The sequence below is a fragment of the Notolepis coatsorum genome, assembly GCF_963971535.1.
Source record: "Notolepis coatsorum genome assembly, chromosome: 6".
NCBI lineage: Eukaryota > Metazoa > Chordata > Actinopteri > Aulopiformes > Paralepididae > Notolepis > Notolepis coatsorum.
This window is the reverse complement of record NC_140170.1, coordinates 10,743,341-10,758,102: the sequence shown is the minus strand read 5'-3', so window position 1 is coordinate 10,758,102 and position 14,762 is coordinate 10,743,341. Positions and strand designations below refer to the sequence as shown.

Here is a 14,762-nt window from a genome sequence, read left to right as displayed (position 1 = left end):
CTCCCCTGTCCATCCTCCTCAACAGCCCCCACCTTTGCACAGACTTTTTCCAGCACCTCAGAGATCCTGCTCTGCACCTCAGAGAGCCTGCCCTACACCCCCCTCTAGTGGAGTTTTCCCGCTACTCCCCCTACTGTTAATAGCATTCCATATGTGTATTCCCCAAGTGTCTTTAATGTTTAATGTATTCTTGTCTATGTTGCCCACTCTGTTTCCAGGTCTGGTTTAGTGTTGTCTCTTGTATTTGTATGTGTATGTATTGTTGTTATTCAGTCCTGTCAGGTTAATTATTGATGTCATTGCGTTTCCTGCCTTGTTCCCCTTGGTCTGTTCCTGCCGTTTTCGGATCAGTCTTGTCTCCCTGTGTATCCTGGCTCTCTCACCTGGTAATGTTTTTGCACCGTCTTGTGACGTGTCTTTTTGTTTTGTACATTTTTGGACTTGCTCTCTTTATGAGATTATTCTTTGTTTTGTATGTTCAGCACCTTCTTGTGACGTGTCTTTTTGTTTTGTACATTTTTGGACTTGCTCTCTTTATGAGATTATTCTTTGTTTTGTATTTTTGCCCTCTGCCAGTCTTAGCTGAGCTATACCTTGTTTTGTTTTACTACTTCCTTTGTAATATATATATAATTTTTTTTATATATAATCTTTTCTTTTTTTATCTGTGCAGGCCAGGCCACCGGAAAAACTCCCGGTGCTCCCGATGGCCAGTCCGGGCCTGTGTGTGAATGTGTGTGTGCATGTGTGTATAGGGGGGGGGGGGGGGTAGGGCATAGGGGGGTGGGTTACTGGGAGGGCTCAGATTATTTATTGTAATTTCATTTATCATTTATTTAAACAGTGTATCTGTATTACGTACCCAAGATGTGAGTTACATTTATTCAAAGTCACGCCTGTTCATAATTTTTTTAATTTAATTTATTTCCTTTTTGCATTTTTGTAATACGCCTTGGGCCTCTATACAGACCACTTCATGATTGTGTTGCTTTATATTTTTGTAATTTTTATTATTATTATATATTTTTTCTGATTCGTATTTCAATGTCAATCTTTTAATTTCAATGTCTTTTTGTCGTTTGTTGTTTGTGTAAAAAGGGAAAAAAATAATAAAGATATCTTAAAAAAATATAAATAAAAATGTATAGAGAAACATCTACAAATATGTGTACTATTACAAAATGTGGTGTTTACTGTATTAAAACAGGCAATTGCCTGAAATTCACTGATAAACCTCAGTCTGTCCTTCACAACTGAACCACAGGTGACGAGACTGTAACTCTAGATCCTTGCTATTTTAGCTTGTTTCCTTGTTTAGTCGTATTGCATGCTTCTGGATTTGAAGAAGGCCAGGCCCCAAAGAGTATAAGATGTCAATGTAAGAGAGATTCAGGACACACTCTACGAGGCCCTGGTTAACACTTTCGCGGCCACTGGGATGAGTCTAATTAATCTCAAGAGGACCGGGGAATGTAAACAGACGTGGGGCTGTTTGTACAGCTAAATCTATACTTTATAGTATTGCTATCTGTCCATTCTCATTCTGAATTGAGACCATAAACCAGGGCTATTCAACTGGCGGCCCGCGGGATGATTCTGACCGGCCCGCCAAAGATTACATGATAATAAAAAAAAATTAAAAATTTATTTTTATTTTTTTTACTTTTTTCTTTTCATGTCAACGTTAACACGCACAATTGAGCCAAAAGTCACTCAATTAACGACAGATTTCATTGATAAATTGAGGGAAAACTTTGCAAGTCGATTTGATGAATTTGACATGTCCAGAGAATTGATGCATTTTGTGAGCAACCCATTTGCCAATGTAGCTGCTATTTCCACAAAAGGACAAGAGTTCCTTGCATCACTTCACATTGATGAAGGTCTCCTGCAACTTGAAATAATTGACATGCAAGCATCATCTGCTCTGAAGCAGGCACTTGAGAATGAATCCACCACAACAATAAAAACGCTGGCAATATCTGTGCTAACAATGTTTGGCTCAACATACACCTGTGAATCCAGTTTCTCTCACATGAATGCCATTAAAACAAGCAACCGTGCCTCCTTGACAAATGAGCATTTGCATCACTGTTTGCGGGTAGCCCTCACTTCCTATGAACCCTCTTTCTCTGCCATTGCCCAGTCAAAGAAGTGCAATCGCTCTCATTAGATGTGTGTATGTAGGCTAGGCCTGTCTGCCCCCCACCCCCCTGATGTTTGAGAGTTAAGAGTGGACAATAAGTGCTAATAAGATGCTGTGATTTGCTGTTGTTGCACAGACATGAAGCACTTTTTCATAAGCTCAGCTGCACTATAAATGTGTTTTTTTGTTCAAGTGTTGATGTTAGAATGTTCAGATGCACATCATGCACTTGTTTGTTTTTTATTCTATTTTTATATTGAAATGTTGAAGAGGAGATGTTGCAGTTGTTGCACAGTCATAAATGAAGCACTTTTTGCAGGAGATGTTGCAGATGTGGCACATAAATGAAGCACTTTTTTTGAAAAGTATACTACTTTTGCAATGTAGTTAAATAAAAGTTGTGAAAATGTGGTTGCGTGTGGTGTCAAGTGTACATATATTCATAGCACGGGGAGGCGCTGTGGCAGTCCGGCCCCTGGCCCCTTGGGTTTCTGACAATGTGGCCCCCTGAACAATTTAGTTGAATAGCCCTGCCATAAACCGTCCCTTCAAAATGGCTTAAAGAAAAAAATATTCATCAATACGTTCTCATTTTATAGCGCCGTGAATATAAGCATTATACCGGATTTGGTCAAGTATATTTCCTGGAAGCCGAGATAATGGGCTAATAGCTGCTAACGTTATATCCAATGGCATTTCCGTTTTACAGATGCTACAAATAACTCAAACTGCATATGATCGGCACGATCCCAAAGCATGTATGCATGAAAGGGGGGGGGGGGCGGGGGACGTCATTTCTGATTATTGATTACCAATAATCGCGTTAGGGTCATTAGCCTCATAGGCCGAACGCCTGGTTGAGTATCATAATAATGCCAGATTGGGCTGTACTTTACGTGAAAAAGATCCTACCGTGGTCCGGGCTGATCCCCCCGAGCATTTCCCCGTTATCGATTGCCATCTGGTAGATCAATATGTCCATTGGCTGATGATAAATCCCCTTATTGCATGGTGAAATCTGCGATGCAAAACGTAATCCAAGCTACAGGCTGCAGATCCAGAATCGAGCTAACATAAAACTCCATTGGAAGTAAAAAAAAGAGTCCACCGTTTGGCCACAGGGAACACTGCATTATCGCGATAGCGCCCCTAAGAGGATCTGGCCGGTATTGCACCTTCTCGAATTCATAGAGTAGGGTAAATCTGCAGTGCCGCTCTGCAACCTTGAATAGGTTATTAACACATCCAGCGCCAAAAACGCTGTCCAGCGTTATTGGCCGCCATGCGTTGACCGCGGCAGGATTGCTGTACCGCGTTTTTTGATCAATATAAAAAAAATTCGCCATGGCATTCATAATTCATATACCCACCCCAGGTGCTGCAGCTGGACCTTAGATGTGACTGCAACGACGGCTCAATACCGCCGCCTGGTGGATGGTCAGGCGAGTTGCACTCGCCAACAGGATGTGCCATCAGTGCATCGATGAAACTCATCCGGCAGTCACATCTCGTTACAGGACTCCCGACAGACACTATGTACATAATGGATCGCTTTCTAAACGTAATAATCGATATGATTTCGGCGTTTATTGCGACATACAAACCGGAAATGGACCTAGGTGATCTGCGTCGTATAATTGGGATCTTTCACCGCCAGTCTCATTGGCCCACGGTAAGAGGAATATAACGTTATTTTGAACCCGATTGTGCATTTCCTTGTTTGCAAACCATCTGATCAATATATCCACCCAACCTACATAAAGCATTTACTGATGATCAGGGAATTATAAACGACCCCCCCCACCCCCCTTTCCTCCGGGCATGATGAGGCATAATGTATACCGATCATATACATTTGAGTTTTTTGGTGTAGCGTGTATGGGGGGGAAACAGCAATCGATAATCTATATAATGCGTTTGGGCCTATAACTAGCGTTTTGGGAATTACAGCAGAAAAGATTAAAAACATACTTATATTCTAGAAGGTATTAACACAACAATGTATGAATGAAAAAGTATAACGTTCCCACATCCTGAACGATAGATAATCGATGTTGAATGGGCCACCATAGTAATGTCAATATAGCAATCAAATTTAAAAAGTTATAGCCCTGCAAAGAAGGTAAACATCTCCATAGGCTTACAGCGCTGGCAGAGAGGGGCATGAGATGGGCATTACCCCCGGCGGGCAATGTGTTAAAATGGAATAAAAGCAATAACAACTTCCCACGGATATATCCGTGCTTCTGTCCACAACGCATGGATTCGAAACATGGATATATACGTGGCCCGTCCCGAATGTGTTAAGTACTGACCGTGTCCACTCCACAACTGTGTGTGTGTATTCTCTGTAATATTGCTTATTCACTCTGTAATAAATCTCTAATTGCTAAACCCTCTTCTTACCATCTCTTCAAGGTCAAATTAACTGAATTCGATATGTCAAATCTTTCGTCATTTATATGTGCTGCTTAATATAGCCTACATAAACAAATCGGTCTATTTATCGATACTCCCATCAATCGACAATCATGATGTTGCATTACTGCTGATCAGCACGCCTATCAGGTTAACTGGTGAGGAAAAGAGTTTATGTGGTAACGTTAACAGGCTATAATCTCCAGACATGTTTTGGCCATTCGAATGTCCAATCTAACAAATTGTGTATATGCTTAAAATGTTAAATGTGATTATAATAGACAGCTGTTAATGTATAGCGCTGTGCACGGGCTGACTGCCTGCAGTCAGACCGGCCGTCAGAATGTTAATTTGAGATAAATAAATAATAATAGGTTTCTTTATTTATTTCCGTTGTATTGTGCATCATGACATACATAATCAAATGTCAAATCTAATGTTCTATTAAAGCAAATATTTGAAGCATTTTTAGTAAGGTGACTAATCTCTCAACCACTCATTGCTTTGTTCACGACACGTTATGAATTAAAAGTTTATTCTGGAGCATATGAGTGTGTGGTGGTACAATTGGAACGTGAGTGCAGTCAATAATGGTAATAATAATAAACTGTATTTATATAGCACCTTTCATACACGGATTGCAGTTCAAAGTGCTTTATATATAATGCATACATAATAAAACAAGCAGCAAGAGCAATGCATAACACAAATAAAAATTGCAGCATGATGCTGTCGTGGAATATATTATCATGTCATTATGAGTCTTTGTTATTTTATCATGTCATACAGCTTGAGTTTCAGTCCGACCAGATTTACTGGTTAATGTGTGTATGTCTCTTTAAGATTACTCTGATATTCTCTCAGTCATAACGAAGTTGCTGTTTCTCCCAGCCATAGAGCCATAACCCAAGGTCATGGGAACTGTAAGATGGAGCTGTTTTCCTTCCAGGCTTAGCCATAACATAGTCGTATTATTAATTTCTCTAACCAGCCATTTTGTTTTCTTCTACGTCATTTCATGTATTCAATTGTATGTCTGACCAAGCCTCTGGGTCAGTCCCCTGTCAGACGCTAGTGGGTTAACATGTCTTGTCTCTGGCGGGTGACTGGCCTGGCAGCGTGGCCACGCTGTCATAACCTTTCTTTATTGAATAAACCTTTTTATTATTATGAATAATGACTCAGAATGATTAATGTAAACGGCTCATCGTTTGTCCTTTAATAATTCCCATTACAGTTGGCGACGAGAAGAATTATGGGATATATATTTTTTAATTAGGTTAATATATATTTTAGAGCGATGGGGGTGAGCGATTGGCCGCGAGCCGAGGCGCTATGCGGGCAGGTTGAAATCTTGGGTTTCAGGGAAAGCGCTTTCTTATCTCAGTACTCCTCCGCACATGGGAAGGGAGTGAGAAACCACCTGCTAGCGTCCGTTTGGCTGCCAACTACGGCTAGGATCCATGGGAACGCGTGGGGGAGATATTCGGTGAGCTGGGCATTCTGTTTAAAAGCAGTTATCTATAAAGTAGTCATTCTGTTTAAAAGCGGTTATCTATAAAGTAGCCATTCTGTTTAAAAGCGGTTATCTATAAAGTAGCCATTCTGTTTAAAAGCGGTTTTTGTTTTTATCTACAAAGTAGTTATGCGAGTGGGGTATTGAAGTTATTTTTGGGGTTCTGGGTCTAGATGGGGTCTAACACTAGAACATAGTAGGGTTAGAGTGGTTGAGTCTCTGGATTCAGGTGGGGACAAACACTAAAACTTGGTATTGTTTTTCTTTTTTGTGTGTTACCCTCTGGGTTTCCTCTGAAACACTTGGGGTTTAAAGGTACGTTCCGAAAGTAAAGGCGAGAATTACATTTGTACCCGAAATAACAGGCGTGGGCAAAGTGTACTAGGAGTATGTTGGAAATAGTCATGCAAGGGTCCCGATATTTAGGCGTGGATTTAAGATCTTTTAGGCACTGATTCTATTTTGTATTGGTTGTTTTTTCTTTCACAGACAGGCGGGAAGTTGACCGTGAGTGGGGAATGCCATAAGCAGAGGACAGTTGTCTTTCTTGTGTGACTTAGTTTCTAAACACCTTATCTGGTCAAACTGCAGTTGTTTCTAGATGAAACTAAGATAGGGGCGTGTGTGTTTCATTGGATATTTACAATTCTAGTTGAAATACGTGTACGCTGCTATAGAGCTTTTTTCCCAAGTGATTTAGAGGAAACTATTTGTTTTTGTTTGTTTTGTGTTTACCTAGAAAATGGAGAATGTGGACAATTTAGTTGAAAGGCAGGGAGCAGTCTGTAGGATTAGATATGGGGAGGATGCTAACACTTTGTGTTTTTTCTCTTCTCCTATTGGGATTTTGGGCTCTGTGTTTTTCCGTGTGCGTCACCGGCCGTCCCGTCTCCTATCCGCTGGTCTCGCCGGCGACCATCAACTCCGGTGCGAGGAGAGGCCTTATATGCCACCCGCCGCAGCGGCCACACATGAGGCTGGATGAGGGTGTACGCTGAAGAGCGTGCGGAGGTGCAGGACGGGACGGGCCCTCAGCGCATTGACTGGACGCACGGCGGGGAGACATCGACCTGAGGCTCGGGACAGGATAATGGCAGGCAATGTATAGCGCACACTCACATGCACGCACGGTATGTAAAGGGTTGGCTCATTGGAACCATACAAGTCTCTGTCCTATAACCATCTCCAATTTGTATTAGTAGCTCCAAAGTGATCATAAAGTGTATAGGGTTAGGTGAACCCTGAAGAAGGCCATGTAGGCCGAAACATGTTGGACTTTTAAAAGATTTTTCTAAATAATGTAAGCCACTTATTAAAGGTGCCATGCATTATAAATGTCATTTTTCAGTCTCTAGCATTGTATTATAGTAATAGGAGTTCGTATCAATGTGTTTTTGGGCCTAAATACTATATTGGCGAATTCCTCAGCTACAGCCCATCCCCTCTTTGCCTCTAGTAAATCAGGTCATGTTGATTTGACGACCTGGTGCACGTCACAGGGCGCTGTTTATAGCGCACGGTGATGTGATTGGCTCTGTGGTTTTAGCTAATGCCCGCCTCCATTCTTGCTACCTGCAGCCGATACATACAACCTAGAAACAGAAATCCCGTCACTCTCCTCAATTTCACGATGAGCAAACCCCGCAGAACATGTAACGTTCCTGGTTGTAGAGCTACAAAGAAGTCTTTGCACAGTTTTCCCGTTGATGCCGAACTTCGCCAACAATGGAACAAGTTCCTTTTTGGCGACCCTCCAAGTTCCGTCGCAACGTCTAATACTCGGGTTTGTACTGCACATTTCTCCACCGAGGACGTCGCCAATCAAGGTATTTTTTATGCTGGCGTGGTCTCCATGTTGGTTCTAAACAAAGGAGCTGTGCCTTCAATACGCGACGGGCCGCGACAGAAGTACACAACCATTAGATAACAGTAACTAACTAACAGTGCAATCAATCAACTTACCAATCGGAAACGATGTAACGTAAGCCTCGATCGCTGTTGTTTGGGGGGGGGGGTCAGTACAATCTAACGTTAGTGTGTGTTTTCGACGGGCCGCGCGCGACAGAAGTACACAACTATTAGATAACAGTAACTAACTAACAGTGCAATCAATCAACTTACCAATCTGAAACGATGTAATGTAAGCCTCGATCGCTGTTGTTTGGGGGGGGGGGGGTCAGTACAATCTAACGTTAGTGTGTGTTTTCGACGGGCCGCGCGCGACAGAAGTACACAACTATTAGATAACAGTAACTAACTAACAGTGCAATCAATCAACTTACCAATCTGAAACGATGTAATGTAAGCCTCGATCGCTGTTGTTTGGGGGGGGGGGGTCAGTACAATCTAACGTTAGTGTGTGTTTTCGACGGGCCGCGCGCGACAGAAGTACACAACTATTAGATAACAGTAACTAACTAACAGTGCAATCAATCAACTTACCAATCTGAAACGATGTAATGTAAGCCTCGATCGCTGTTGTTTGGGGGGGGGGGGGTCAGTACAATCTAACGTTAGTGTGTGTTTTCGACGGGCCGCGCGCGACAGAAGTACACAACTATTAGATAACAGTAACTAACTAACAGTGCAATCAATCAACTTACCAATCTGAAACGATGTAATGTAAGCCTCGATCGCTGTTGTTTGGGGGGGGGGGGGTCAGTACAATCTAACGTTAGTGTGTGTTTTCGACGGGCCGCGCGCGACAGAAGTACACAACCATTAGATAACAGTAACTAACTAACAGTGCAATCAATCAACTTACCAATCGGAAACGATGTAATGTAAGCCTCGCTGTAGCAAATCGCCTTCTTCTTCTTCTTCTTCTGAATCATACTGTGGGTCGCTCTCTGGATCCCAAACATAATGTACAGCCATGTTGTATTAGTTAGTAAAATCGGTATATGTTTTTGCATGTCGAAATAAAAACCTGAAACCTAAGACCTTCACCTGGATGGAATGACGGGGAGATGGGCGGAGCTATTTGGTGGGTGGCTGTCACTCAAAGCATTCTGCTAGTATGGGTGGAGCCAAGCCAATAATAGCCTGCTTTCATGAGGCTGAAAAATGCTGGTTTTGAGTACAAGATTAGAAATATAAAACAATGATTATTTTTGGAATAAAAATTACAGATGTGTTACATAGACTCACAGGAAGTGTGTAAAGTTGCCCAAATAGTGCTAGGAATAGCAGTGCATAACCCCTTTAAAGGCTTTTTAAAAAACTGTAGAGCTGCCTTGGATCTCAACCTTTCTTATATAAGGGTTAGGTATACCTTTGAGACTGCGATTTAAATACATTTCAATATATACCCTGCTTTGAATCAACATAAAAAGAGCAGCCATAAAGGCACAAATATGGGTAATTATTTTTATTAAATGCAGCATAGAATGGAAACAAGTGCATACTGTAGCACAGGCGGGTGCACGCTGACCGCTGCACTGTTATGTTACATAGAAATCTTTTCCTCTGTCTGTGTAGGCACACACACACACGTTTACATGCACGCACGCTGTGATAGGGGATAAACAATTCGCTATTTTATCTGCATCGTTTGTATGTGTTGACATTGCCATGGGTGAATTTACGTCAGTTAGTATCTTGTTATTGACAGTAGAGCTGGACTGTTTTTTGCTCATCATCACATTGTACCAGCCACCAAAATACTCATCAATATTTACATAGATTGACACTTGTGTCTGTGATCAATACATAGAACTTATCCATACTTAAGTGTCGAATGTGTTGTCGTTATACAGCACAAATACAGTAGGCCTACAGTGGGAATACATGTGGCAAACATAGTGAGTCTATAGAGAGCGGTCTATAGTGAGAGTTTATAGAATCAATTTATTATAACGGGTAGATTGCCTACACACCACAGGGCTACTGTTCTGGGATATACGGGGTGCCGCTTCCTTGGTGTTTTCATCGTTGATTGCCTGTAGTAGCTGCATCTAACGTTAGGAGCTAACGTTAAATCGAACCTAAAGTTAGTTGTTTACCAACAATGGCAACATTTGTTTTATCATTAGCGTATGATTGGTTCAAAAACACAGAACCGGACGAGACGAGTGGTTCGCGCAAAATAAAAGTCTAAAAACACGGCGTTGTCCTCCACGAGTACTCTAGTACAGCGGAGATCTGCCAGGGGTTCCGCGAGAGGCCTGGTGGGAATGTTTCTTTAAGAATATAGAATGACTATTTAACTAAACAAATGGTCTGTCTAGGGCTTCATGTGTATACAATAATTGCCTAAATCTAATAACATGAACTAAAAATGAAAACGATCAGAATGTCTTCACACGTTTCGTAAAGTTATTATAGGAACTTTACCAACTTAACGTCCGCGGCAGGCGTCATTGCTTTTACCAACAGGTTTTCCAACGCATTTCCACTGAGCAGTCGCATTCGTGTGACGTCACTCCGGGGTCCTATCTCCGTTACAGAGCTGGCTCGCGGCTCTGGTCCGTTATGGTCAAGGAAACACAAAGTGATGGCTGTCGTGATAATCACTAAATGCATTCAGTGCTGGATCTAATCAAATGGATGTATCGAGACACGTTATGGGAAGTTCATGAGGGGAGCAGACCAAGTGTGTGTATTAGCTGCTGTGTTATTCTCGAAGTCAACTTCCTGTTTTTTTTACTTTCTGTCAGCTTGGGGGGACGGGACATGCACTTAGAATCACCAGTAGGGCTTTCGAAATAGTGATATGCCATGTTGGCCTCAATATTTTCAAAACAAATTATATGAAAGGGTTATGAAATTAACAGGAATGTGATAAAATAGGTAATAAAGACGGAGCTCGACGCATACATTTGGTGGTAGAAATCCGTTTTTGTTTCCCCAATACCAAGATGGCGGCGGTCTCGTGACGTCATAGTGTCTTCGAGAATGACAAGGAGCCAGACAGAGGGCATGTGTCCAGTTTCATTTTGCTCAAACTCATTCAATCATGGATAGAAGGTCCGTTTGCTATACAGTGGTCATTGAAACAGCTGATGGGAGCAAGAGGAGGGGGCCTATTAAGAAACCAAATATGATTTATGATTCTGGGGTTGTTAGAATCATAGGGGGGGGGGAAGAGAGTTTATTTCGATGTATATTTGGTTTATAAACATAACGTGAGATTATGACAATCACAATGATAATCTAAAAACGGTAAACATTGTAGACATCATTATCAATATCAGAATATTGTGCACACATATTTAAGTAGTGCATTCTCAGGTGGTATTTGAAAGACACTTTACTATTCAATTTACTTATGTTCAGTGGGCAGTTATTCCAATGATTGATGGCACGATAAACGAGAGTCCTTTTTAAAGCCCTTACCTAACATAATATGTACTGGGTTTTGCATTTACACGGGTCAAAGGTTTTTGGCATGGCATTCCCTAGACACGTCAGACCAATGGAGAGCTAGTTTGCATTAAGGCCAAGAGTTCCCAGAAGTTGCCAGCACCGAGCTGGTAAAACAACCGGTGATGCTTTTCTCTTTGTATAGTGAAGACATGCTCTCTTTACTCACATTTCTTCTGAAACAGGAACACGGCGCTGCCTTCTTTAATCCATGTATAGGCTAGATGTCTTAATCCTTCAATATTTTTAGCTGTCATTTATGACATCAGCCAGCTGCCTAAAATAAAGTCCCCTCAACAGAAATGAAAAACATAAAGAGTCCTCTGAAATAAACAGTTTTTTGGTTGTTTCTGTTTTCCTGGGTTTTATTTATTTTTTGTTTTGTTTTGTTTAGCCATTGGATTATGAGCGAGACAAAATATGGCAATTACAAGTAGCCAAACTAGCCATGGTGAAGGGCACACAGAGGATGTGCACACAAAGGAGGTGCACACTGTCAGTGCACCCACAGAGGACGTGCGCCCAGACAACATACAACCAGGTTATCGTTTTGTTTGTAGTGTATAGTGTTTGTTTGTTCTTTTGAAGGTATCGTTGGCATTTGCTTTGTATCACATGCAATTGGTGCATAATTATGTGGTAAATAAACCCATTTGGGGTATTAGTGGAACGGACCTTGTGGACATTCATTCCTTTCACCAGACGGTATACAACAGTGGCCACAGACGCACAACTATAGATTTTAGCCGGTAACAGCCTCCTCAAGGGCTTTATAGTTTTATTATTTTTGTCAAGACAAGTTGGCCCTTATACAAGTCAACAACTATTTTTGTTTTGTTTTATTTTTGTCTGTCAAAAGAAAATAAGCGTGTTAAAATGGAGGTATCAACAACCTGACTGAATGGTGTGGGTCAGATGTATGTACAGATAGAGACAGGCATTATAATCCAACCCAATGTTAGATAGTTTCTTTAGAAGTAAATAGTGATCAACGCTGTCATCATATATCGACGTAATGTGTGCGTTTATCTTTAAGAGAAGCACACATTAGCCAGGCAAAACAATATGGTTATGAACTATGTTGATCCTTGCTATAAGGCCATAAGTCACAAGGTTATGGGATCCGTTCTGTTTTCCTTGTAGGGCAGCCATAATAGTCATTTCAGCCAATCCTCAGGGTGATGTTGTTGCAGCTCCTTCCACGTCGTATGTGTGTATTAACTGTCTTGCCCCTCCATTTAAAACCAGGGTATTACTCTATCTTTAATGCAGATTTTTTTTTAGAAGGAGTATCTTTGTCAACTAGTAAATTAAATGTATTTACAAAGGAGTCCAGGGGACTGACCATCAATTTCAGTGTTACAATAAGTATCGGGAAGAGCAAGATCATCTAAAAAATGATTCGTTAATAAAAGATTTAAAATTCCTCCTTAAAACTGTGGGGCAATGGTCACTTATGCCTAGGTAGAAAACCCCACAAGCTGAGATCCTGTCATATTTATTGAGAAGGGAAAAAACAATCAAATCAATAAGGGTAGACCTAGAGTAATTTTTAAGGTTTGGTCTGGTGGGCTCAGTAATGAACTGGGAAAGACTGAGGTTTACCACTGACTTCTTTGTCAATATTAAAATCATGTAGATTTATTGTGGAGTCAGAATCAGATTTCTTCAACCAGGACTCAGATATGACGAATATATATCTAATATAATGTATTGTCATTATGCAGTACAAGTACAGTAGGGCTCAATACACACGGTGATCGAAATGTGTTTGCCTTAGCAAAGGGCGATAGAAGGAGTGGTTCAGAGGCAGAATGTTTAGCACACTGCCAGCAAGAGTGGGTTTTTATTTTTTGTCTTTTATTTTTTGTTTGTTTGGTTTGTCCAGTTCTATTCATATCTGATTTAGCGTAGTATGGAATTTTGCCATAACAATGACTGAATGGGGTGTATTTATGGAGTGGTAAAAAGAGATATCCAAAATCCCCTCTGTAATAGCCTTTGGCTCTAATATGTGGGCAAAATGGAGCTATAATTTTGAAAAAGGGCTTTATCCAAGGTTCAGATTTCTGTCCTGGAATTATATGCAAATTAGTGCATATTTAAGTAAATTAGGCCTCATGTGTATATTTGAACATACAATTGTGATAAAAAAAAAAAAGTATTGTCTTAATGTGAGTAGTCAACTGGGGAAGTTTCATTGTGATATATATATATTAATTCACCTGCAGTGTCTCCTCTTTAAGTTCAGTTCAGTCTTACAGTGTGATTGAATGATCTTCGTCTAGCTTCAGAATACAGTTTTTCTTTTTTTTTTAATTTTTTTTTTTTCTCTCTCTTTAATCTTGGAGAATTTACCTGTTCAGTACTTGCATGTTTAGTAGCTGCTAGCGACGGCGATCATCTGATTTCATGTGACCTGCAGAGATCATTATGGCCTGTTTGCAGACGAGACTCTTAGAGACGTTGTTTTTGTTGTCATGACTTAGGGAATCTGCCTGATTGTTGGAGCTGATCGAGGTACTATAGAATGTCCTAACTTCAAGCCTGGAGTGGACCCTTTCTACTGTTTTAGTGTGTGACTGTCTATAATGTGTGGTAACGGGCAAATATTTTTTAAGCGTGGTTGAGGGGGGAAAAAAAAGGGGAAGAAAGGGAGATTACAGCCAGCCACTCATATCTCTCTTTTGTCTCTTCTCTCCCACGTACACTCCTCTCCTTTGTAGTTTCTCGGGGGGGGGGTCCTCCATCTCTGTGCCAAACCAATGCCCGCCGGCCCTACTGACCACTGCCCCAGTGAGAGGAAGCTGTTCCCGGAGAAGCATATGCCTACCAGCCTCAGCCTGCTCTGGCCTGCAGCTGGACACGACGACGCAGCTATGAGCTACATCAGACACTGCCCAACAGCTGACCACAGCTGGGCCAGCACTGGCCGAACCAGTTGGTCGAAGATAAAGAACTAAGAGACAGTTCAATCCTAACTGCGATTCATCAACAGGCTTTTATAGTCCAGGTGGTTGACGTAGGGGAGGCCTCACACACGGAAGGGCATCGAGGTCAGGGTCCAGACAAAGCAGCAAAATGTTATCCTCTACATCAAGTCAGTTAGCCTGTTTTCAGTTTTCAGTTGTGAAAACGAACCAGGGGCAGTGCGAGAGAACAGACGGAACCATCAGACTGGGTCGGCCCGGGGGTGTTTGGTGCGAGGAGAGGGGGGACCTGCCTGAGATTCAACAACTGATTAAGAGGCAAGTCTGACCCACATCACATTACATTATCTCGGAAATATTGAGTAACAATGTACTGAACTTTGTTAAA

At 41.4% G+C, this 14,762-nt stretch overlaps 1 protein-coding gene across 1 annotated transcript in view; it reads left to right on the top strand.

Annotated features, from left to right (window-relative positions):
- LOC311229374 (CMP-N-acetylneuraminate-beta-galactosamide-alpha-2,3-sialyltransferase 1-like) overlaps positions 1–14,407 on the top strand; it is a gene marked incomplete at both ends in the record, with an annotated part of 42,993 nt that extends 28,586 nt beyond the window's left edge. The window contains one exon of the mRNA XM_084315461.1: positions 14,171–14,407. Within this exon, the coding sequence (XP_084171587.1) occupies positions 14,171–14,407 (237 nt within the window). The remainder of the gene's footprint in view (positions 1–14,170) is intronic.
- Positions 14,408–14,762: the final 355 nt, after the last annotated feature.